The sequence below is a fragment of the Pelodiscus sinensis genome, chromosome 1 (genome assembly GCF_052426305.1).
Source record: "Pelodiscus sinensis isolate ZL-2025 chromosome 1, ASM5242630v1, whole genome shotgun sequence".
Taxonomy (NCBI): Eukaryota; Metazoa; Chordata; order Testudines; family Trionychidae; genus Pelodiscus; species Pelodiscus sinensis.
The window spans coordinates 308,927,083-308,953,773 of record NC_143052.1 but is presented as its reverse complement, the minus strand read 5'-3'; the positions used below and the strand labels follow the sequence as shown (position 1 = coordinate 308,953,773).

Here is a 26,691-nt window from a genome sequence, read left to right as displayed (position 1 = left end):
GACTCCAAGATCACTCTCTTGAGTGGTAATAGCTACTTTAGTTCCCATCATTTTATACATATAGTTTTGATTATTTTTCTAATATGCATTAGTTTGCATTTATCAGAATTAAAATTAATCTGCCATTTTGTCGCCCAGTTACCTAATTTTGTGATATCCTTTTGAAGCTCTTCACAGTCTGCTTTGAACTTAACTATTTTGAGCAGTTTGGTAACATCTGCAAAGTTTGCCACCTCATGGTTTACCCCATTCTTCAGATCATCTATGAATATGTTGAATAGGATTGGTTCCAATAGAGATCCCCGGGGCACACTGCTAGTTATCTCTCTCTATTATGTAAAGTGACCTTTTATTTCTACCCTTTGTTTTCGATTTTTTAACCTGTTAGCAGTCCATGAGAGGACCTTCCCTCTTATCCCATGACAGCTTATTTTGCTTAAGCGCCTTTGGTGAGGGACTTTGTCAAGGCTTTCTGGAAATCTAAGTACAGTATATTGACTGGATCCCCCTTGTCCACATGTTTCTTGACTTCCCCTCCCCCACCTCAAAGAATTCTCGTAGATTAGTGAGGCATGATTTCCCTTTATAGAAACCATGTTAATGTTTCCCCAACAAATTATGTTCATTTGTGCATCTGACAATTCTGTTCTTCACTGTAATTTAAACCAATTTGTCTGGTACTGAAGTTAGACTTAACAGTCTTTAATTGCTAGAATCATGTCTAGAACCCTTTTTGAAAATTGGTGTCACTTTGGGTATCTTCCACTCGTTTGGTGCAGAAGATGGTTTAAAGGATAGGTTACAAACTACAGTTAGTAGTTCTTCAGTTTCACATTTGAGTTCTTTCAGAACTCTTGGATGAATACATCTGGTCCTGGTGACTTCTTGTTTAGTTTATCCTTTTGTTCCAAAACCACCTCTGACACCTCAATTTGGAACAATTCCTCAGATTTGTCACTTAAAAAAAGAGTGGCTCAGTTTTTTAAATCTCCCTAATATCCTCAGCTATGAAGACTGATGCAAAGAATTAATTTAGTTTCTCCACAATTATTTTATCATCTTTGAGTGCTCCTTTAGCATCTTGATTGTCCAGTGACCCCACTGCTTGTTTAGCAGGCTTCTTGCTGCTGAAGTACTTAAAACATGATGCTATTAATTTTTGGCTAGTTGTTCTTCAGATTCCTTTTTGACCTTCCTAATTATATTATATTTTTACATTTCATTTTACATTACATTTCAATTTATGCTCTTTTCTATTTTCCTCACTAGGATTTAACTTCTACTTTTTAAATTCTTTCACTGCTTCTTTTATTATTTCTTGCAGTGCAGAGGGGAAAAATACTAACCCCTCTTCCACACACACACACACACACACACACACACACACACACACACACACACACACACACACACACACACACACACACACACACACACACACACACACACACACACACACACACACACACACACACACACTAACCTTGCTGCCTCCTTACAACTCCTACAATTTCAGCACTGAAATTTCGGATTTAAATAGCTGAAAATTAAATTTATTATTTTAAAAATCCTATGAACATGAAATTGATCAAAATGGCCATTAATTTGGCGGAACAAATCACAGTCATGAAAAACACAGATGGCGTAATATGGATAGTACCTTCTTGAGGAGAAGGAAGAAAATACTGTTTTTTGGTAATCATCTGGGAACATATTTTAATTCCATTGCAACCTTTCAAATTATGAGATATGATGTGTTATATGTATTATACAATTCATATCTCAATCATTGTATAAACTTTGATGTTTAAAATTAGCTACTTGTATGTTAAATGATTCTTCCATTACCCAGATTCTCCTCTACTATATGAATTCACAACCACAAATTTGCAATAGTATGTTTAGATATTCTTAATCATAGAGTTTTGCAGAGTAAGCAGCATAGCAGTTGAATGCTATTCACCCCGTTCCCAGTGCTTCAAGGAGATTTTCAGAGGCTACTCCATGGGACTGTCACACCACCATGAACAGTAAGATTCTTTCAAGAGAAGATTAAAAAAATTAGATTTAAAATTTAGACAAGCACGCACACTAGATAGTACTATAGTATATAGTGCTATAAATAAAGAAAATATTTAACCATTTATTGTTTCCTTGCATAACTTGAGACAAAATCAGTTTGTTAGGGATTTGCTTCAGGCTTTTGCTAATATTGAGCAGTGGTCACATTTTGAGACAAAAATAAAAATCCAGTCTAAATATACTTGTATCATCTAGGGATGTCAGTGGTTAACCGGCAGCCTGGCTGGGCTGGAGCAGTTCACTGCCCGCCTGCAGTGTGATCAGGCCAGTCTGTCCAGAGCAATTGCCTGCACACAGCAGGCCCAGCCTGGTGATAGCAGTGTGCTGCACTACGGGTGTGGGTGTGCTCCAGCCTAACTGGAGCAGCTCCCACCTGCTCTTGTTTAAGTAGTTAACTGATTAAACAGGATTTTTTATCCCTATTATACTCTTTTAAAATGTTACCTTTCCTGAAGCATTTCTTTTGGCTCTCAAGATCATGTCAACTTCTCAGACAATAGCTGAAATCCAGCAGTAATGGAATCAGCCATGTAGGATAAATGTCAATGAAATTTTTACTTAGTTTTTCATTTCTGTTGCTCAACTTCATTTTAAGTTATCTAGTTATTCAGAATGTTATGGTTACTTTAATTTTTTATTTTCACACTATTTTTACTTTTGTTTTTATACATTTTTTTTTCTTTTAATGAGCTTGACAAGCCTAAAAAGCAGAACAGGAAATATGCCATTCCCTAAATCAGGAGTAGGGAACCTAAGGCCCAGGGACTGGGTGCAGCACCCAGCTTGCCTGGATTTGGCCCCTGAGGCTCAGGGCTCCCCCCCAGCCTTGGGAGCCCGTCCAAGAGCTCCAGCCCCCTCCACCACTGCCCCACCTCATGGGGTTGGAGAACACAAAATCTACTACCTTGGGCCCCTTTAGGCTCTGATGTCTGAGGGGGATGTGGGAAGTGGCTTTCTCCTTCTCAGTCAGGGCCACATTGTTGAAGGGGTTTATTTTTTGTTTGGTTGGTTTTGGGGGGGGGGTTAAATTTTTTTCTTCTCACTTGTGTGCAGCCTCCGACTGATATTTCTGTGGGTCAGTGGCCTCTGAGCCAAAAAAGCTTCCCTGCCCTAATGCTGTACTAAGTGGGCAATAAGTTCAGTGATTAATACAAGAACTAGTTTCTCCTCAATCTTTGGCAGTGCTAGACAGTCAAAGTTTGGTTACAAGACTATTCAGTGCCCAGAAATGTCATAGTATAAGTCAGTGGTCCCCAACACGGTGCCCGCGGGGGCATTTGTGTGCGCCCGCCAAGTGCTCAGGGCTGGCCTGGCCCCGGGCACGTGGCGCATACATGGTGCCAGAGCCGGCCCCAGGCGCATGGCGCTTGCAGGGGAGCGCTGGCCCCGGGTTCGCGGCACTTGGGAGGAGGGAAGTGCCGGGCGCGCGGCGCTTGGGGGGACACCACCTCCGGGCATGCAGATATGGGGGGGCCCGCCCCCGCGCGCAAGTGTCCCCGCCCTCTGGCGCCCGGCGGGCGAATGGCCACGCCCCCTGGCGCCTGGCAACCTCAAATGGTTGGGGACCACTGGTATAAGTATTTTAGATTGTGACCCTTTCTCAACCTTTTAGATTGTTTGACAATTCAATGATAGTTGAGACGGAAGTTGTTAAAATTTAACAGACCATTGAAAAAGTTAGATCTGTCTAGCGCTCTAGGTGTAGAGGGGAGTTTTCAGTGTTGAATATGCCCAGTACACAAAATTCAGATAGTCCTTGCATATTCTGTAACATGGGCCTCAGCAGCTTATCTGGAAAAGTTCTTTGACTTTCTTAATATGGCTGTTAACTTTTTTGGTTGGGTTTGATCAGAGCATTTGAAGAATCTTCCTTATTTAAACAACTCCTGTGCATCCCTGCCTTACAATTTTCTTGACCTTTATCTCTAATACAGAATAATGCTATCAATAATAAATACTGTGGCATACCATAAAATTACTTAGGTGCTTTATAAAAAAAACCTAATGTTTGGATTGCAGTCAAACAAGATCTCTGCCATTATGACAGTCAGGAATTCCAAAAAGAGGATAACCACTTCCTTTTTACAGTAACATATTCCCTCCCAGCCCTCCCTCCCCCCTGCTGGATTCCTAAGTGAGTTTTAGACAAAAAAAAACTAATAGAAATATCATATCCTGTTGAACTTGCAAGCTGAATCTGTATCCAGGCTCCTATTTGTGAATAGTGTAGCATATGAATTGAAGATGGGTCAAAAACTAGTAAAATTTCATTTATACATAGTATTCAAGTCATTATGTGACAGCTCAAGGTCTGAGAAATGGAAAGGGTAACCATATATCTAAAGGCAGTTTGTCTAGAGCACCCAAGTACGATTAAGAAATTATAAAAGGCAGGCATTGTTTAACCTCTTGTTGGATTGTGGCTGTAACCAAAGTTCTCCTGAACTACTTGGTTCAGATGGCCTTACTGTAGATTTATTTTATTTTTTTACAGTGAACCTAGCAACAAGAACAGAGACACTTTATCCTGTGATGAAGTCTATAAATACAACAGAATGCTGCAGAGCTTAGCCATGTGGTTATTGCTATGCTCTATTATAGAATTGGGCAACCTGCAGCCCATTGGGTTCTGTGTGACCCGCAAGATGTTTTGTTTACCTTTGCCCACATGCAGGGTTGCCAGATTCTGCTAGTTTCTGTCCATGTCAGTATTACTAATGTTGTATGCACATAAAGAAAGGGCGTGTGAAGTGAAGTGCACGCTGATTGCACACCACATTGATTGTGAGACATGCACTCCCATAATAACTAAGACACCACAAATCTGAAGGTATTGTTTCACAACATCTGGATAAGACATAGAGAGAAAATATGGTATCAGAAATGACTTCACTGAGTCAAGATATTCTTCTTGGGAAAAGTGTATAGTTGCAAGCTAGGGAACTCAGCAGAATAGTCATAGTCCTAAAACTAGGCCAAAGGTGATTATACTTTGATAGGTCCATATGGTAAAGTCAGGTATGACAGTCAAAGTAGCAAATATAGGGCTTAATTTTTAGAAGCAGAATTGAACTAATGAAAAGCATTTGCTTATTATTAGGATTACATAAAAATCCTTAATATACATCTTCTTGTACCATTTATGGGAAAACTCCCTTCTGCCTACCTCTTTTGTTTGCTGCAAAAGTACTTGAAGTAAAATTGTCTGTATTTAATATGTTCTGTATAAATATGTTGTGATTTCTCCCCCACCCCACCCCCCAGACTGATTTGGACTGATTAGTTGCTAAAACCAGTGAAAAACTTTGACATTTAAAAAGCCCTTTTGATTAAATAGTGTATTTGTATTTGTATTTATTTTTAATAAATCTTCCTAATGTTCCATTTTCTTTACAGATAAATTTGCGCCTCATCTTGGTAAGTGGGAAAACGAAAGAGTTCTTGTTTTCACCAAATGATTCTGCTGCAGATATTGCAAAACATGTCTATGACAACTGGCCTATGGGTAAGTCTTTGTGTCCTTTAGCTGCTAACTGTCCAGTTAAAACTGTTTACACATATGTAATTGAGACTGAAATATTAAAAACTGAATCATTGTTCTTCATGTTCAGAATGAAATTTAAATAGAAATATTTTCAGTTTGTTTTTCTTTTTCTTCTGTTTTCAGTGGTATAAAATTTGAGCTGTTGAAGCATAGTCCATTACTCTGCTCCCTTCTGAGGCCCTACACATTTTTCCCTCATCCTGATTCTCTGTTTCCTAGACTGACTTGGTTCAAATCTAGTAGCTGCAGATTGAGCTTGACAAGTGTTAGCTATTCTATCCATTGTCTAAGGATGAGTAAGGGAAAGTATGCTATTTTATATTAATGAAATACAAACATTATCTGAGGTTCAATTTTTCTATTTTTGATTGCTTTGCCACAAACAGCCTACAAAAATACTGTAACATTGAGAGAAAGCCAACAATAAGACAGTTGTATGAAACAATACATGATATGGGAAAGTGGGGACATATTTAAATTAGGGATGTGATAGTGTTCCCTGTAAGCTGGCTGCTTCAGTGGCTGCCCAGAAGAAATTCAGGTGCTGCCCAGCTGGTTAGCAAAGCACCCACAGTGCCCGTAGCTGGCAGCATGTGTTTCTCCTCATGGTGCACAGCTGCCCAAGCCTTTGTGCACAGAATACTATTTATTCCACACATGGATGAAAAACCTTTGAGGGAACATTGGTGCTAGTGTAAATGTAAAAATGGTTAACCAATAAGCCTGAGCTCATCAGTTAACCTTCATGGTTACACTCAGCCAACCCTCCCGTCCCCCGGGGGGGAAGGGGCTGGGGGAAGGCGAGAGCCAGTGCACGTGGGCAGAGATTAATCTGCCTTACAAAAATGTAATCTTTCACAGATATGGGCAATATTCTACTCTTATGGACAGTAATAAAATCCAAATTAACTTCACTGGATTTGGTGGAGATAGTCTCAGTTTATATCATGGCAACTAAGAGCAGAATTTTGCCTTATATCTGAAATTTGCACAGTGTCATGTCAGCCAGCTACATTTAATGATTTTTAAAAGGTTATAAGCTAGCATACTTAAGCCACTTCTCTTCTCTTGCTTCTGCCTCCCCACCCCTCACTTCCAATGAGAATATCCAATGATTCACTTGCTGGTATAAATAGTTAATATTCCACCTAGAAAAAGTTTCCTCTCTTTATTCCCTCTTTTCTAAAATTACTTTATCCTCTGAGTATGGTTGTTGGAATAATTACATTTTCTCTTATGGTGATCATCTGATAAGTGTTATGACACCTTTCAATTGAACTTTTCTCATTGGCTTAGCTAGGGAACAAATGTTTTTCATTATGAAAATTTAATATCATGAGTGTCTGTTTAAAGGGAAGAATTCTCAACACTCTGTCAACGAACAAAGATTAAGAACAAAAACTGTGGATCAGCCATCAGGAATTACTATACCAACTTGACACTTTTCATCTTGTGGCCTCTTTTGTTATTGTATCTTTATAGTACAGTGAAACCTTTGTTATCTGGCACTCTGTTAACCATAAAACTTTAACCAGCATTGCCCCTAGCCATAATACTGTCACATCTTAGAATCTTAGAATCATAGAATAATAGGACTGGAAGGGACCTCAAGAGGTCATCGAGTCCAGCCCCCCGCCCTCAAGGCAGGACCAAGCTCCGTCTACACCATCCCTGACAGATGTCTGTCTAACCTGTTCTTAAATATCTCCAGAGAGGGAGATTCCACCACCTCCCTTGGCAATTTATTCCAATATTTGACCACCCTGACAGTTAGGAATTTTTTCCTAATGTCCAATCTAAACCTCCCCTGCTGCACTTTAAGCCCATTACTCCTTGACCTGTCCTCAAAAACCAAGAGGAACAAATTTTCTCCTTCCTCCTTGTGACACCCTTTTAGATATTTTAAAACCGCTATCATGTCCCCCCTTAATCTTCTTTTTTCCAAACTAAACAAGCCCAGTTCATGAAGCCTGGCTTCATAGGTCATTTTCTCTAGACCTTTAATCATTCTTGTCGCTCTTCTCTGTACCCTTTCCAATTTCTCCACATCTTTCTTGAAATGTGGCGCCCAGAACTGGACACAGTACTCCAGCTGAGGCCTAACTAGTGCAGAGTAGAGCGGCAGAATGACTTCACAAGTTTTGCTTACAACACACCTGTTGATACAACCTAGAATCATATTTGCTTTTTTTGCAACAGCATCACACTGTTGACTCATATTCAACTTGTGGTCCACTATGACCCCTAGATCCCTTTCCGCCATGCTCCTTCCTAGACAGTCGCTTCCCATCTTGTATGTATGGAACTGATTGTTCCTTCCTAAATGGAGCACTTTGCATTTCTCTTTATTAAACCTCATCCTGTTTACCTCTGACCATTTCTCTAACTTGCTAAGGTCATTTTGAATTATGTCCCTATCCTCCAAAGAAGTTGCAACCCCACCCAGTTTGGTATCATCTGCAAACTTAATAAGCGTACTCTCTATCCCAATATCTACATCATTGATGAAGATATTGAACAGTATGGGTTCCAAAACAGACCCTTGAGGAACTCTGCTTGTTATCCCTTTCCAGCAGGATTTAGCACCGTTAACAACAACTCTCTGACTACGGTTATCCAGCCAATTATGCACCCACCTTATCGTGGCCCTATCTAAGTTATATTTGCCTAGTTTATCAATAAGAATATCATGCGAGACTGTATCAAATGCCTTACTAAAGTCTAGGTATATGACATCCACCGCTTCTCCCTTATCCACAAGGCTCGTTATCCTATCAAAGAAAGCTATCAGATTAGTTTGGCATGACTTGTTCTTCACAAACCCATGCTGGCTATTCCCTATCACTTTATTACCTTCCAAGTGTTTGCATATGATTTCCTTAATTACCTGCTCCATTATCTTCCCTGGGACAGACGTTAAACTGACCGGTCTGTAGTTTCCTGGGTTGTTCTTATTCCCCTTTTTATAGATGGGCACAATATTTGCCCTTTTCCAGTCTTCTGGAATCTCCCCTGTCTGCCATGATTTTTCAAAGATCATAGCTAAAGGCTCAGATACCTCCTCTATCAGCTCCTTGAGTATCCTGGGATGCATTTCATCAGGACCTGGTGACTTGCTGACATCTAACTTTCCTAAGTGATTTTTAACTTGTTCTTTGTGTATCCTATCTTCTAAACTTACCCTCTCTCTGCTTGTATTCACTACGTTAGGCACACCTCCAGACTTCTCGGTGAAGACAGAAACAAAGAAGTCATTGAGCATCTCTGCCATTTCCAAGTTTCCTGTTACTGCTTCTCTCTCCTCACTAAGCAGTGGGCCTACCCTGTCCTTGGTCTTCCTCTTGCTTTTAATGTATTTATAAAAGGTCTTCTTGTTTCCCTTTATGCCTGTAGCTAGTTTGATCTCATTTTGTGCCTTTGCCTTTCTAATCTTGCCCCTGCATTCCCGTGTTGCTTGCCTATATTCATCCTTTGTTAGTTGTCCTAGTTTCCATTTTTTATAGGACTCCTTTTTTATTTTGAGATCATGCAAGATCTCCTTGTTAAGCCAAGCTGGTCTTTTGCCATATTTTCTATCTTTCCTACACTGCGGAATAGTTTGCTTTTGGGCCCTTAACAACGTCCCTTTGAAATACTTCCAACTCTCCTCAGTTGTTTTTCCCTTCAGTCTTGCTTCCCATGGGACCTTACCTACAAGTTCTCTGAGCTTATCAAAATCTGCCTTCCTGAAATCCATTACCTCAATTGTGCTGGTCTCCCTTCTACCTTTCCTTAAGATCATGAACTCTATTATTTCATGATCACTGTCCCCTATACTGTCTTCCACTTTCAAGTTCTCAATTAGTTCCTCCCTATTTGTTAAAACCAAATCCAGAACAGCTTCTCCTCTGGTAGCTTTTTCAACCTTCTGAAACAGAAAGTTGTCTCCAATGCAGTCCAGAAACTTATTGGATAGCCTGTGCCCCGCTGTGTTAGTTTCCCAACATATGTCTGGATAGTTGAAGTCCCCCATCACCACCAAATCTTGGGCTTTGGATAGTTTTGTTAATTGTTTACAAAAGGCCTCATCCACCTCTTCCACCTGATTAGGTGGCCTGTAGTAGACTCCTAGCATGATATCACCCTCGTTTTTTACCCCTTTTAGCTTAACCCAGAGACTCTCTACACAGCTATCTCCTACGTTCATCTCCACTTCAGTCCAAGTGTGTACATTTTTAATATACAAGGCAACCCCTCCTCCCTTTTTTCCCCTGTCTGTCCTTCCTGAGCAAGCCGTACCCTTCCATACCAACATTCCAATCGTGCGTCCCATCCCACCAGGTTTCTGTAATACCAATGATATCATAGTTGTATTTATTGGTTAGCAATTCCAGTTCTTTCTGCTTATTACCCATACTTCTTGCATTTGTATATAGGCATCTAAGATACTGATTTGATCTTGCCTCCCTGTTGTGCCCTGACCCTCCTTTCTCCTTGCCATTATAGGCCGTAGTCCCTCATCTTCAGGCACACAGGCCTGGCTTCGTTTACCATGATTGGCGTAACAATTTTTTATTTAAGAAGTACTAATCATCTTTAAGTCAAAATAGAAATGTGAGACCAACTGCTTCATTACAAAACTACCAATATTAAAAACTTGAGTTTTACTATTATTGTCCATTGATTTTTCCTAGGTGGATGAGGACCCTCAGATAACCAGAATTTTTAGATAACCAGAACGCCCTAATCCCCGAGCGTGCCAGATAACACAGGTTTTACTGTACTACAAATTGGCTAAACTTATTACTGCAATTTAAATGGAAGTCAGAGGAGTGAAATCTTAGAGCAGAGAATTACAGATAGTTTCATCAAGCAGATAAATAGTTGATACTAATCATCAAGATAATTGTAACATTTCATTTTGGCTACTCTTACAACATATCAGTGTCCCTCCATTAAATGGCATTATAATGAAAACAGGTAGTATCTGGAAAATATTTGAATTTCAGATGGTTTCAGATGTCTAGTTTCATTATATCCTGTAAATACTCTAAGGTGCTTAGTAAATATTGCCAGTTCTACACACTTTCCGCTCATACTTGTTTCTCATGTTAATCCTCGCTTTGTAGTGCTCTGTACACAGCTAATCAGTCTCATTGTGCCCAGGGCCTTAAAAATGAACAGGCACAATTGTAATACAGATTGGACTTCCCTGGTCTGGCACACTTGGGACCTGACCAGTCCCGAACAAGAGATTTTGCCTGACCAGGGAAAGTCAATTCCAGTCCCATTGTTGATGGACTCTGGGCTCTCCTGGGGTCCATCAGCAGACCTGGCCAGGCTCCCCTCCAGGCTCTGGGCTCCCCTCCAGGCTCCTACCTGGCTCCTCTGCTGGCTGGCGTGGCTCCCATCCCTATCACTAGCCTGGCTGCAGGGCTCTCCCTGCCCCCAGACCGCTGGCCCTGACAGACAGGCTTTGCATCCCCAGCCAGGGCGTGCTGCCAGTCCAGGCCCAACCCCAGTCACTGGGTGGGCTCAGCCCAGCCAGGTCTAGCCCCAGCCAGCAGGTGGGCTCCATGCCCATGGCCGGACTCTACTGTCAGAACTACCGGGCTCCACACTGCCAGCTCCATGCCCTGGGCTAGGCCACCAGGCTCCACACTGCCAGCTCCAGGCCCCAGGTTAGGGATGTCATTGAGTAGACAACTACACAATTAACTGATAAGCCTAGACTTATCAGTTAATCTTATCAACTATCCACATTTTCCCCTCCCCGCTTTGCTGCCTCTGTGTCAGAGGCAGCAAAGGAGAATGGGGAGTGGGAGCTGGTGCCTGTGATAGAAAGGCAGCAAAGGAGAGGGGATAGGCTAGAGCCAGTATGTGCAGGGAGCTGGCTTTCAAGCAGGCTTCCCTCGCATGCCAGTTCTGCGGACCCACCACCCCCTTGATGCCCTCCTACCAGAGGTGGTCGGGGAGGGAGGTAGAAGCTGGTGCTGGGTGGAGCCATTTTAAAAGCCGATTTCCTCCCAGCACCAGTTCCGTGGTGCTGCCTCCTCCCTGCCCCATCCTGCTGCCTCCTTCAGAGGCAGCAGTGCAGGGGAGGAGGTAACAAAGGAGGCTGCCATGAAGTAGTCTCTGTCGATGTGGAGCTCGGACCCCCCCCCAGACTGGCTGCTGCTACCCCGCACAGCTGACTCTGATACAGCAATGTATCAGAGGCAGCAGCATGGGGTGACAGACAGCTGGTCTGCGCAGGGAGCTGGTTTTTAAACTGGCTCCCCTTGTGGACCAGCTCACCATGCCATCCCCTGCTGCTGCCTCCAATGCAAAGGTAGCAACGCAGAGTTGCAGGGGGCTTCTCGGGAGTGGGACCAGGATCCGGGAGTGCACTGGCTGCCAGCCCTGCTTTCACGGACTATTGAATAGTTGTGTAACCACTAAGATTTCATGCGGTTACATAACTATTCAATCACATGATCTCTAACATCCCTACCCTGGGCTGGCTCTGCTGCCAGCCCCAGCACTGGGCTTGTGGCTTTTCTCCTTGCCAGGGCTCTCTGGTCCTACAACATCCATGGTCCTGCTGGATCACGGATGTTGCTGAACCAGAGTGTCCCAGACCACAGAGGACCAACCTGTTTCATACTTCATGCATTTTCTACCAGATGCTGGTCATATGCTTTCCATAACGTTTAAAAAACATTTTCTGACACTTGTTTTATTTTCTCTCCTTCTCTGCCCATTGTATCCATTGCATACTCTGGGGATACCAGTTGGCTTCTACTATCTCTTTTTGAATATTCATGTTTGCTATATAAACATTGCAATCAATGAAACAGAGCAAAAGCAGATTTGTGAACAGTTAGTATCAGATACCTGGTCAGCCAAGAAATGGAAGACGTCATTCTGAAAGAGCAGATTTAAACTAAATAATTTTGTTAATGTTTTGCAATATTTACTCTAAAACTTAATGCAGATTCACGTGTTTGAAGTTTGTCAATATTCAAATCGGGAATAAGTAGTGATCATCTAATCTTACACATTATTTACTTAAGCTAAAAAACTTCATGGTAAAATGCATTGATTGTTACAGCTAATTTGTGGTTCATAAATTTGTACAGACTGTGCTATGAGAAGTTTCCTGAAATATATCAATATGTATCTATTCTTTCACGATCAGGCGCTTACCATTCAGCTTTTCCAGGAATTTCAGGATATGTGCAGTTCATTATGTCTTCTGAAAATTCAGCTAGCTAAATTTAATCTCATTCAACACTGCCAAGAGAGCCACAGAGAGGAGCACTTTAGTTCTCAGATTTGAAAATCATTTTAAATCAGTAAGCAGATGTGTCCCTACTCTATACGTGGCTATTTATCAGTACTGGACTGAGGCTGAACTCAGCTAGTTGAATGTTGGAGAGCAGAGAGATTGAGAATCTCCTTGCAATTGAAGGAAAATGGAATTGAATGAACCAGATGGATATTGAGTGTGAGTGGGAACAGGAAGTGTCGTCTTCATCGTCCATTTAAAAATATTTTGTGTAAGAACTTGTAACCATTAATCAAGCTTCACAAACCATCTGTGAAATAGTTTGTTTTTCTGCTCACTTTGCAGAAATAAAGTGAGGCACAAAGTAGTTATTGCCCAAGTTTGGTGAAGTTAGGAACAGAAATTAGGGGTCTTACCTCCAGATCCTTTCCTGTGAGCATCAGGCTACACTGTCCTGCCAGTACTGGAATTGTCCTGTTTTCCCACCGAGGTGGGTGGGAAATAAAAGATGCAGATACTGGGATGTTTCTGACAAAGTCGTTGTCTTCTTTTTCAGATTGGGAAGAAGAGCAGGTCAGCAGTCCAAATATTCTGCGGCTTATTTATCAAGGACGGTTTCTTCATGGCAATGTGACACTAGGAGGTAATGAAATAACTTGGGTAATATAATTTAGCAACTTTCTCCCCAAGCAGAGTGTATATTTATTTAAAATGCAGTGAATTCTCATTTAAGTAAAGCCCTCTCTAGCCATCAAGATCACAACATAGTTTCTGCCCAGTTCTACTTCAGCATAATATGGGATATTGTGTTACTTTTATATTTTGCTATGCTTTTAGAAGCAGGTGTTAGACTATGGTGTATATCCCTGGGTAAATTAAATCTTTTCTCACATACAGATAAGGAATAGTTATGCTATCTTTATTGGCTTTTAATGCAAAAAGGATGATTTTATTCTGTTCTTTATACTGCATTTATATTGTAAACTATTTCAGAAATCTCTAAGTATATTAAAATGCTGGATAAAGATTATGATTGGTTAAACAATACTGTGGAACTTAGTGTAATGAAGAAAGACACTCTGTGAATTAGAATTAGGAGAAATATATTTGCTATCTAGCTCTATCCCAAGGACACAATGGTATAGTTATGTGAGAACAAAAGTAAATGGCTTCACTTTGTATGGTGAGGAAATACAGCTCAATCGTGCCCCCTTGTGTCATGTTGTCTTGTTATATTTTGTAGAGTTTGATATATTTTGTTGATTTATATTTTTATTTATCAGAGATGAAGTACCGAAAGATTGTCATTAATGGTATTTCCTTTCATAGGTGGTGGCAGCCATCTGAATTTTAAGTAAAATTAATGTGTAAACAAAATGCAACTTTTTTGGTTGCTGTTACCAAATCTGACAATTGAGCTAATAGGCCTGTTCTTGCTTTATACAAATTGCTTCTGTTTTTGCTGTTGATAATTATGAATATGACAGGGAGTTGAGAATGGAATATAGCTATCTTGAAGTTAAAGGTAAACCAGGAATGACGTTGTTCCTCTTCGAGTGATGTCCTGTGGGTGCTCCACATTAGGTGTCCGTGCATCCCAGTGCCTACCAATCGGAGAATTTTCTTAGCAGGATCTGGACACATGGCACATGCACAGTAGCCACCTCACATGCCATTTGTCAGTTAGCTGTGTGTATGATGAAATCCCCCCTCAGTTCCTTCTCTTCCGTCTCTGGCAGCAAACAGAGCCCTTAGCAGTCCAGCAGTCTTCTCCTAAAAAAAGATTAATATTGCATTATTAACCCTCTTTCTTCAGCTTTCCTCTTTTTTCCTTCTCACATTGCCCTCTAATTTTTTTTTCCTTTCTTTCAATTTGGGTAAACAAACAACCCTTTCCCTTACCCTTTCTATCCTCCCTCAGTTTCCTTTTTCCAAACAACAACAAAAGCAAACTCATGGAGCAAGGAAAGCATTCTCAGTCTGCTATTACAATGTTCGGATTTCCAGGATTCAAGTGGTTTGTCACATGTTGGGAGGCCAGGCCCATATCAGATGGCCACTCCTCATGCATCTGCTGTCTTAGTGAGCAGCATATTCCTGCCAAATGCTCATACTGCAGTAGCACGATGGCACAGACCAGACATGATAGAGAGCTTCCCCTCCAATCCTATCTATGGGAGAAGTCTCTCAAGACTAGCATGGAGGACATTGCTTCCACCAGAGTTAAAGAAAAGGCTCAGCCTAGTACAGCAACAAAGAGATGAGCCTCTTCCTCCTTTTCCAGTAAGGACTCTCGTAAGAAGAGTACATTGTCGGCTAAATCTCTATCTCCAGAGCCAACTGCATCAAAAATAAGCACCGATAAGGCGATAAGCTGGGCACCTCCAGCACGTGGCATGGAAGCCCTCCATGCTGAGGAAGGCTCTATTGAAGCTGACACAGAAGACGACCTCATAATCACCAAAGACACGGCACTGCGCCATACCACCACACAGTCCCCGGTGCCTACAGCTACCCATGCCGCTTCCTTCGGCACCCCAGTCCACACCAACCCACTCTCCATCACCGAGAGCTGATTCCTCCTTAGCATCGGTTACTATGAGATCAGCACCTAAGTTTTCTACACCGAAGAAGTCATCAGCACCAATATACTTCCTCCATGATACGGATGCACAGACTCCTGCACCACAGATCTCTCTGCATTGTACTGACCATTCCCCCACCAGCATCACCCCTCTGTCACCTAGATCTTCAGCGCTTTCCACATATGATAGTGAGGCTGGAGTGGATGACCAGTGTAGCTGCTTTTCCTCACAACATTCATCACCAACAAACTGTAGATCTATATGGGACCACCACTGTCCATATCCTCATACAGACCACCGTCAATTAATTGGTACCAATCTGCATGGCCTTACCTGCCACCATCTTATCCACCATACTGGGCACCATGACAAACTTGGGCCCCCTACAGCCAACATCACACTGCCCAACCACACGAGCATGGTCAGCACCCAGACCATCACCATGACATCTGAGGCACCAGAAGATGAGTCTCTGGAGTTAGAAGAGGTTGATCCTGCTGAACCAGAGGACCAATCCCCTCTTCATAACTCCTCTTCCTTCCCGGACAAGGCAGTGATCCTGCAGACATCTACACCGAGAGATGACATCAAACAATCCCAAGACCTCTTTGAGAGTAGCTTCGCCTCAGGACGTTGATTTGCAAGAAGTGCAGGAAAAACAATATAAGCTACTGAGGATTCTACAACCCTCTGCTACAACAAAGATAGCTCTTCCCATGGATGAGGCTATTTTGAAACCAGCAGATGTTATCTGGCAGACACCGGCATCATTCTCCACCACCACCACCACCACCACACACACACACACCCCCCCACTAACAAAAGGGTTGATAGAAAATATTTTGTCCCAATGAAAGGTATGGACTTCGTTTTTTTTTTTCATCCATCCCTGAATTTGCTGATAGTTGATGCGATCCACCATAGAGTGAAACTACCTCAGTTCCGCTCTATGCTGCAAGATAAGGACCATAAACATCTAGAGCTTCTAGGACATAACATCCGCTCTTCAGCCACATTACAGCTCAGGGTGGCTAATTACTTAGCCCTCCTGGCTTTTTATGACCACATCAATTGTACTAAATTGCAGGACCTGTTGGAACATCTACCAGAAAATAAGACCCCAACTCTAGGCCATAATTGATACGGGTCAGACCATAGCCCGTACTTCACTCCAGGAAGCAATGGACATCAGACACGCATCACTGAACCAAGGATCAGCCGTGCGGCACACTCACACCCCCTTCGAAACACCACCACACTGTTTCAAAGAGGCAGTGCCGCACAGAGCCTGGACACTGGCTCCTTGCGGCACTGCCACTTTGAAGTACCTCCTCTTCCTTCCCATTTTGCTGCCTCTATCAGAGGCGAGGGAGGAGGGGGACGATTCGACTATCCAATAAGCATTTGCTTATCAGATAGTCAACTAGTCCTTAACATCCTTAATCATTACCCATATTGTGTCCTTCCCTTTGGCCTTTCCACAGCTCCCAGCGTTTTCTCAGAAACCTGCAGTATTCGCAGTATATCTCCAACATCAGAGAGAACATTTCTTGATACCTTAAATGACTGCTTTTTGGAGCAGCTGGTTCTGGAACCCACAAGGGGAGAGGCAATTCTTGATTTAGTCCTAAACGGAGAGCAGGGTCTGGTGCAAGAGGTAAATATAACTGGACCATTTGGAAAAAGTAACCATAATGTAATAAAATTTAATTAACATTCTTGTGGGGGGAAAAACACTTGAGTGCCACTGTGGCATTTAATTTCAGAAAGGGGAACTACACAAAAATGAGGACGTTAGTTAAACAGAAATTAAAATGTACAGACACAAAAGTAAAATCTCTGCAAGCTGCATGGGAACTTTTCAGAGATATCATAATAGAGGCCTAACTTAAATGTATACCTCAAATTAAAAAACACAGTAAAAAAAAAAACAAAAAAGTGCCACTGTGGCTGTTTAACCAAGTAAAAAAGAAGCAGTGAGACAGAAAAAGGCATCATTTAAAAAGTGGAAGTTACTTCTTAGTAAGGAAAATAGAAAGGAGCATACACTGTGTCAAATTAAATGTAAAAATATAATAAGAAAAGCCAAAAAGGAGTTTGAAGAACAGCCAGCCAAAAACTCAAAAAGTAATAGCAAAATAACCTCCTGCAATGAGGTTTACCAGCTAATTCGAGTTAGGGCTTTAATTCAGAATCCCATTTCACTGCCACGTGTAGATGCGGGCAGTTACTTCGGGCTAGTCAATTTCTAAAATGTTGACCAGCCGGGAACATGCTTGGGATATTTATATCCCACACTTTGTTTGCAATTTCGGTCGCCCTCATTAGCCTCCCTAGATCGAACTAAGGGGCTAGTATAGACATACCCTAAGAGATTGGGCAACAGAATGGTAAATGAAATTTAATGTCGATAAATGTAAAGTAATGCACATTGGAAAACATAATCACAACTATACATACAATATGATGGGGACTAATTTAGCTATTACTACGAGAGAGAGAGAGAAATTTTGGAGTCGTTGTGTATAGTTCTCTGAAAATATCAACTCAATGTGCAGCAGCAATCAAAAAAAAAATGAATGTTAGGAATCACTAAAAAGGGATGGAGAAAAAGACACCGAATATCTTATTGCCCCTATAGACAACCATGGTATGCCCACATCTTGAATACTGCTTACAGATGTGGTTTTCTCATCTCCAAAAGGAGATATTGGTATTGGATAAGGGGAAAAAAAAAGGCAACAAAAATGATTAAGGGCTAGGAACTGGTTCCATATGAAAAGAGATTAAAAAGACTGGTACTTTTCATCTTAGAAAAGAGGAGACTAAGGGGCGGGGTGGGGGAGTGGGGGGAGGGAAATGACAGAGGTCTATAAAATCATGACTGATGTGGAAAAAGTGAATAAGGAAAATTATTTACTTGATCCTATAATATAAGAACTAAGGGTCACCAAATGAAATTAATAGGCAGCCGGTTTAAAACAAAAGGAAGTTTTTCTTCATGTAATGTACAATCAACCAGTGGAACTTCTTGCCAGAGAATGTTGTGAAAACTAGGTCTTTAACAGGGTTCAAAAAAGAACTACATACATTCATGGAGATTAGGTCCATCAATGGCTATTAACCACGATGGATAGGAATGGTGTCCCTAGCCTTTGTTTGTCAGAGGCTGGAAATGGATGATAGGAGAGGGATCACATGATGATTCCCTGTTCTCTTCACCCCTCTGGGGCATCTGTCATTGGCCACTGTTGGAAGACGGGATACTGAGCTAGATGGACCTTTGGACTGATCCAGTATTGCCGTTCATATATTCTTATGTCATGGGGTGATAATTTTTCCATACCTTGACAATTGCCTAGTCAAAGAACCAATCCGCAAAGATACACAAATCATGTTGCAGGCAACAATATCGCTCTTTCATGTTATGGGGTTATAGATAAACTACCAAAAATCCACTCTTGTTCCCAACCAGATGCTTGAATTGATAGGGACTCATTTAGATGCAATATCAGCAAGAGCCACCCTACCACAACACAGATTCGAGACTCTGAGGACACTTATTTTTATGCTCAAATTCAGTCCCTTTACCATTATCAAGCCTTGTTTACAAATCCTGGGTCATATGGCCTCTATCATATATGTGGTTAAATATGCCAGACTCCACATGCGCTGCCTTCAGGCCTGGCTCACCACAGTATACAGACCATCCTGAGACCCATTACACAAAAGGATCTCACTACCACCACATGTTCTGCTATCCCTCAAGTAGTGGTTGGAGTTATGCGACATCATGCAGGGCATACCCTTTCACCAAGATCCACCATCTCACGGATGCTACCAGATTAGGCTGTGAGGGCTCACCTGGGACATCTTACAATTCAAGGCAAATGGAACCCATCTGCAAACACTTCCTCAGTGCATGTAGGCGGTAACATTCTGGAACTGGTGTATTCACCAGAACATCATACCTATCAGGCAACCAGAATACAATGGCAGACCACCACTGCTGCATCTTTTCCCAACAACACGAGTGGCAAATTCACCCAACAGTCATTGAAGCAGTCTTCTTCAAGTGGGGAGTTCCAGACATCAGCCTGTTCGCTCTGCGGAAGAATCACAAATGTCACCACTTCTGTTCCAGAGCAGGCATGGGGAAAGGATCACTCAGATATGCCTTCTTGACGACATGGTTGAGGCACTTCCTCTATGCCTTTCCACCTCTACCACACATCAGTTGACTGGTCCAAAAAATCCAACGAGATCAGATTTTTTGGGATCTTGATTGTCTCAGTGTGGCCCAGGCAAACGTGGTTCCCCTACGTCCTTTGACTTGCATTATGCAGCCCTTAACTCCTTCTGAACCAGCCAGATCTATTAGTGCAGCAACAGAGTGGTCTGGTCCATCCCAGCCCCAGCGGTTTTACCTCAAAACCTGGTTACTTCATGGTGTCACCATCCTGAACGCTCTTGCACAGAACGATTAAAAGAACCCTCTGAATAGCTGTCAACCTTCCACCAGATGTACTTTACCTACATAAATAGAAACGCTTCTCCATTTGGTGCAAGACCAGACAGATTACCTCCCCATCTACCTCTAACATTTTGTCCATTCTTGAGTGTCTCTTACATCTCAAGGAATCTGGCCTATCATTCAGTTCTATAAAAGTCCATCTCTGCCATCACTGTGTTTTGTGACCCAATAGATATTTTTCCATCTTTTCACACCATACAACCAAACAATTTTTAACTGGTCTATTCAAAGTATACCAAATCATACATGAACCAACGTCACCCTGGGATCTAAACCTGGTCCTGAAGGCTCCAATGAGACCTCCTTTCGAACCTTTCACCTCCTGTTCCCTTCTTCATCTATCAGCAAAAGTGTCCTTCCTCATTGCAATAGCTTCAGCAAGAAGAGTGGGAGAAATAGCAGCACTCATGGTAGATCCTCCCTTCACAGTATTTATGAAGGATAAAATCATTCTACGACCTTATCCTAAATTCCTGGTGAAAGTAGTTTCTGCCTTTCATGTTAATGAGCTAATACATCTATCTAAACCTCATAACGACGCCTTTAGAGGCCTTCTTACACATTGGATGTTGGGAGGGCACTTGCCTTTTACCTGGATAGGCTCTTCCTACCCATTGAAGAGCGCTCCAAAGGCCAACCAGTCACCTTACTGTGCATTGCCAGGTGGATATCATCGTGCATACAGCATTACTCCATGCAGAATAAGCAATCTTCTCTCCACGTCGCAGCACATTCCACAAGAGCCATAGTGACATCCACGACATTTCTAGCTAACATTTGTAGGGCTGCCATGTGGTTATTAGACCACACCTTTGCTAACCACTATGCTATTGCATCAGATCCAATTCCTACCACTACTGTAGGTCGGGCAGTCCTCTCTTCTCTGGTGCAACCCATCTCTCCAAAGCCCCCCTCCATCAGGGCGTTGCCCTACAGTCACCTAATGTAGAGCACCCATGGGGACATCTCTCTAAGTAGTAGTAGTTACTTAACTTCACGGTAAGGACGGTTCTTCGAGATGTGTGTCCCTGTGAATGTTCCACTACTCATCCTCCTCCCCTCTATTTTGGAGTTGGTAATCAAAATTACACAGTAGAGAAAAAACAGAAGGGGGATCATGCCCCATATACGGTTAACGAAAAACGAGACAGCTACTGCACATGCATGTTATGTCACATAAACTAAATATAAAGGACTTTTCTTCTTTAACTTGTTAATATGGCTTCTATAGAGTTATCATTTTTATCAAAGACTCAAAATATTTATTCCTTTCAGACTTAGAACTATAACAAGCAGCTTCCATAGGGTAAAAAAGTACCATTCAGATTTTAAAATGAGTAGTCCCGTGGCACGTTGGAGATTAACAAAAATATATAGTATCATGAGGTTTTGTGGACAAAACCCATTTCCTCAGATGAGCATGAAAGCTCATGATAATACTATACATATTTTTGTTAGTCTCTAAGGTGCCAGAGGACTACTCGTTGTTTTTAAAGTTACAGACTAAAACAGCTACTCCTGAAACATTCAGATTTAGTTTACCACATAGCTTATTCTCTGGAAAGTACAAATGTTAATAGTATTTCAAAAGTGTTTCAGTGTGTCTGTCTTTCCAGAATATAACTGTCTGTTTTACAATAAAAATGTTTACAAAGAAAATGTTTAGCTCCTTAAAATTAAATTAATTACATTAGTTCATCTAAACTAGGGATCTAGTGCTTCTGACCAGTGAATACTAGGTTTAGTTTTATATCTGATTCTTAGGTCTGCAATAAACTGATTGAAATGGAAAAGAGATTATTCGGATTCTCCTTCTCCATCTTTCTTCCCTAGTTAGGCCAGGTCTACACTACACCCGGCAGCTCGCCTTAAGATATGCAGCTCCAGCTACAAAAAAAGCTTACCTTAAGCCAAACTTGGTGGCATCCCCACAGCGAGAGGCCAATGGGAGCAAATGCTCCCGTTGATTTCCCTTATTCCTCACAAAAGGAGGAGTACTTAACTAGATTTGCTGAATCGGACTCCAGAAGATTGATTGCAGCAGTGGCAATTTTCCTTTTAGTATAGTCAAGACTTGACTGTGGGATGGATTGTTTCTAAATACAGATGGTGGACTGTGAGGTGAAATTGAAAGTTTTGACCTGTTCATTAGAGGCTAAGATTCTTCTTCAAGTGGTGGTGGTTATGTATTTGGGCACAAATACTAAGGGGAGTGAGGAAGTAACTTGAACTCCTAAAGAGAAACTTAGCTTGTTCATCTACTGCTGAGGATATTTCCTGATTATTTTAGTCAATCATGCAGTGGAAAATATCTTTCTCCTTATTTATAGTGGAAAATGTAAAACCTCAGGAGAAAATGAAGCTCTAGTAAGGTGTGAAAGTTTTACAAATAACCACCCTGAACAAATGCTGTCTAGAAGCTGTTGTCCAGAACATAGAAGCCTTGAGGGGAGCATTTTAAAAGTGTATGCCAAACCTAATATGAATAGATTATAAATGCTTTTATGGGTTTTGGTGTTTTTTTCCCCTAATAAGTGAGATTATAGTGGAATATTTATTAAAACTCTAGAGTGTTGAAAATCTAAATACAATATTATGTTATTTCATAAAAACCTGAATATGAAGCTGACCAGTCCAGTTTTACTGCAAAATGGACTGCATTGTGAAAACAAAATTAGAGTTTTAAAATGTGTTCAAGTTTAATAATACAGGGTCATGACCATATTAAAGAAAACACTTGGTCTTAGAGATCATGTTTTAAATAGCATTACATTTCTGGAGAGACACTATTCTCATAAATTACTGATGTAACACTGTTCAGTGTCAAAATGTGAGGCATTGCAATGAGAGGTTGTATTCCATTAAATTATTTATAAATATCATGTCACATCAGCAGAGATTTGGATTATTAACTTTTCAAGATAATTGGAAAGATGTTAAGCTTCTGGTAATGCACGCTTTAATGTGCTGCTCAATTCCTTGAGTGTAAATGTTTATTTTGTGGTTTAAGTGGGTCACATAGGCCTAATCAAATTTTTAAAATTAAGCAAGTTCCTGAATCAGGGCATAATTGATCATTTCTGCTCCCATTAAAGTTGAAAAGAGCAGTCAGGCCACACAACTTTATCATCCTCACAGTGACAAACAGTAGCTTTTACACTAAACTTCCTTGTAGGATTGGTAAATAAGCAATATGAATTTTGAAGTAAGAAGTAGGAAGCAGTGAAAAAAGCTAATCCGGTTAACTATATATGGCTTGTTTTATTAGTGAGTTAGTATATTAATAAATCATTCTGTTTTCCCCACAGCATTAAAACTTCCTTTTGGCAAGACAACAGTGATGCATTTGGTGGCTAGAGAGACATTGCCAGAGCCAAACTCTCAAGGTAGGCTAAGCAATCGATGAGTTTCCAACTTCAGTTGCATAGGCACATGTTCAAAAATGTCATGGCTTTGAAAGGAGGAATGTCTTCATGGTTTATGAATAGTTCTTATCAAGCAAGCAACCATATGTTTTTGAACACAGTAAAATAAAAAGTTTATTTCTGATATATCTTAGTAATATTTTAGTATTCTCTGGAGCTTATAAAGTTGCACAAGATAAAATTTTTACATAGTTCTTGTATTGTTAATAGTTATTCCCACTCTCCCGCCTCCCAACTAAATGTTTTATAAATGACTTGCAAGCAAATCTTCTTTTCATTGTTCCATAGGTCAGAGGAACCGTGAAAAAACTGGAGAGAGCAATTGCTGTGTGATCCTGTAAACTGTCTGCTTTACTTGCTAAGTGTTGTGTAATATAGTCTTTGTCTTTCATGCTGCTGGAATAGAAGAGGCCCAACCTTGCTTCAGACACGTTTAGGAAGAGCCTGTCTGTAAATCCATGGAACTGAAATATTACATAAACACTGTCACACTATACTCTTTTTTTTAAAAGGAGAGAGATCTGCGAACAATTGCATTATGATTTTATTTCTATTTTTTCTTGTTGAATAATCTTATGATACATCAGTTTTTGAATGCATTCAATCTCCAGAAAAAAGTTAATGTGTCCTCTTCCACAGCAGAAATCATTTTGCTGCCACAAAAAAAATCTTCATTAACCGGAACTAATCAAGCAAGCTTTCTAGATGCAGTTTGCACTAAAAACAGTTGACAGTATGTTTCTCATTGGCCATCCCTAATGATATTTGAGACACCTAGAAATAATCTACAATATATAATATAACACTGAAAAATAGAATCCGTAATTACAAAATGCTCAGTAATGGCCAACTCAAAGGGAAAACTGAAGTCAATTCTACCAAGTCAACCTTGGTGGCCGAACTGGCACAGAATACTAACTAAACCGAGCCTGGCTATATATATTTTCACTGCAACAAACAAACAATGTGCCTGTAATTTAAAAGCACTCTGTAGAGGGCTGTTGAAACTGATATTTTTCATTATTATATGCACTCTTTTTTCTCCTATGTTAGTTGAGTGCTTGTTCATACAGCACAAACAAGTGCAGAGAGTGCATTTCCTAGCCTTAATATGGGAGGGGTAATTTCCTGTAGTTCATAGGCTTTTATTATTGTGCATAAATATTAGAAGACCTCATTTACTAATCAATTTTATGTATTTGAATATCAGCAATTGATGTTTTTGAGTAATTCTTATTCTTCTGTATCTCGGTGTCCAATGTCATGCTTATTCATTAGAGACTTCAAAAGAATTATTAAAGTTAAAAAAAAAAAAAAAGAAAAGAAAAAACCTCTGCCATAGTACTAGTTTTGTTTCTTTATGTAATCCGCATTTGGTATTAGTGCTTGCAATTATATTAAAATCAGAAGCCGATTTTTAAAGGCATACATAATTAAAAAAAGATGCCATTCTTTTATTTCGTATCAATAATTTAAAGATTGATATGCTAAAGAAATTTGCACAGCACTAAAGCATGAGCTAGTTTCATCTAAACCTGTAAAAATATAAAAGATTTTATATTTTTTCACTCGGGAAGAATTCTTCCTGGATGAAATTACAAATAAGTGTAGAATATATTTAATAAAAATCTTATAAAATGCATAACTATAGAACTTAAATATAGATTGGCGTGTAGCATAATAGAACAATATTCCATATAAATAGCATTAGCCTTAAAAAAAGAGTCGCAGGTTGACATCGTATTCTGTACTTTAAGTGTTCACAGCCCTTACAGGTGTTCTGTGTAATTGTTTTTCCCCCCAAATGGTCAGCATCATTAAACTGTAATCAGGTTATTTTATCCACTGTTACTGCTTTGATTAAATGCTTTATATGCCATAGGCCTACAAAAATATTGTTCATACTGATCAGAATTAAATTTGTATAGAGCAGAGTTTTAAAACAAATTGTAAATAGCACTAAACATTTTCTTTCTGCAACCTGTACTGATAGATTCTTCTGTAAACTAAATAAAAGAATATTGTAGTGCGTTTTGGTGGTGATCTAAGATTAATGATTGGGTCTATAATTGGTTTAAATGTATTTTCACAGTCATGAAAAGTGAAGTGTCAAACCTAGTTCCTCTATGATTGGAAAAAATAACTGTTTATAAGACTGATTATAGAATAATTCTTGGTTTTAGTCTGAGTTCAACATCATTTTTTCTTGAATTTCCTTGGTTGTTCAAACGTGGAAGACACCCTGCCTCACAGAGATAAAAAGGAGTGAGAGATCATATGAGAAAAGGATCTACCATGTAATACAAGAAAAAACGAGATGAAGTATGATTTATGTCTTGTTCAATAAATCTTTAGTGTGAAAAATTATCTAGTTGTTGGTGAAAGCTTGAAAACTGCATATTAAATACTGAGGCAACAGAGCTTGCAGTAACCTAAATTAAGTAACTTCCTCTTATGTTGTTTAGTAAGTTTGGATACTGAAGAAAATGAACTTCAGATATAGTAAAATAATTCATATTTATCTAAGGTGTTAATATTAATTTCACCTTATATATGTGTTAGAAAACAAGTGACCCTTATTTGATCCATTTAAGACAGACTGCTAAATAATTGCTATTTTGCAGAGATGAATTTTAATAGAAATGTTTGTATGCTTTTGCCTGCTCTTGAAGAGAGCAAGAATGCTCAAACAAATCCTTTAAACTCTGCTGGGATTTAAAAGTGAGTAATTGTGTTGTATTTTAAAATATAGATATTGAAGCACGAGAAGGAAAGGTTTATCTACCACTCCTTATTGTACATTGGCCATATCGGATGCATTTGCGGGATTACAACCCCGTAGTACTAAGATGCCCTACAGAGTCTAATGTTCATAAATAACAGCTTGTGTAAGTCTGTTGCAACAGCCTCAGGGCTTGCCTAAGATACCAGCTGAGGGAAGAAAGCATGGTAAATGCCTTTAAAATGATTCTGTAAGCATTAGCAATATGCTGTATTCATATTCATCCAGTACCTAGTATTTGCCTTTAACATGCCAGTTCTAGTAGCAGTACTTACAACTACTGATACTGTGACCTTTATTTTAGAAAAGGGAAATATGATACTTAGAAAAAGGTCAACATGTAGGAATTTTTCATTTTCTTATCACCATATGAAAAAATGCTCTTTCCTTCCACTATGTCTCTTCAGTACCTGCTCCATTGATACAGCTGTCATGAGTTCCATAAATATGCTGAAAGAACATGCAACCAAAAAAATGTTTGATCTCTTCT

General features: G+C 40.3%; 1 protein-coding gene across 1 annotated transcript in view; it reads left to right on the top strand.

The window, feature by feature from the left end:
- UBL3 (ubiquitin like 3) overlaps positions 1-25,450 on the top strand; it is an 82,340-nt gene extending 56,890 nt beyond the window's left edge. The window contains exons 2-5 of the mRNA XM_006125304.5: positions 5,479-5,587; positions 13,432-13,518; positions 23,303-23,380; positions 23,708-25,450. Of these exons, the coding sequence (XP_006125366.1) occupies positions 5,479-5,587; positions 13,432-13,518; positions 23,303-23,380; positions 23,708-23,760 (327 nt within the window). The 3' untranslated portion in view covers positions 23,761-25,450. The remainder of the gene's footprint in view (positions 1-5,478; positions 5,588-13,431; positions 13,519-23,302; positions 23,381-23,707) is intronic.
- The last annotated feature ends 1,241 nt before the right edge of the window (positions 25,451-26,691 follow it).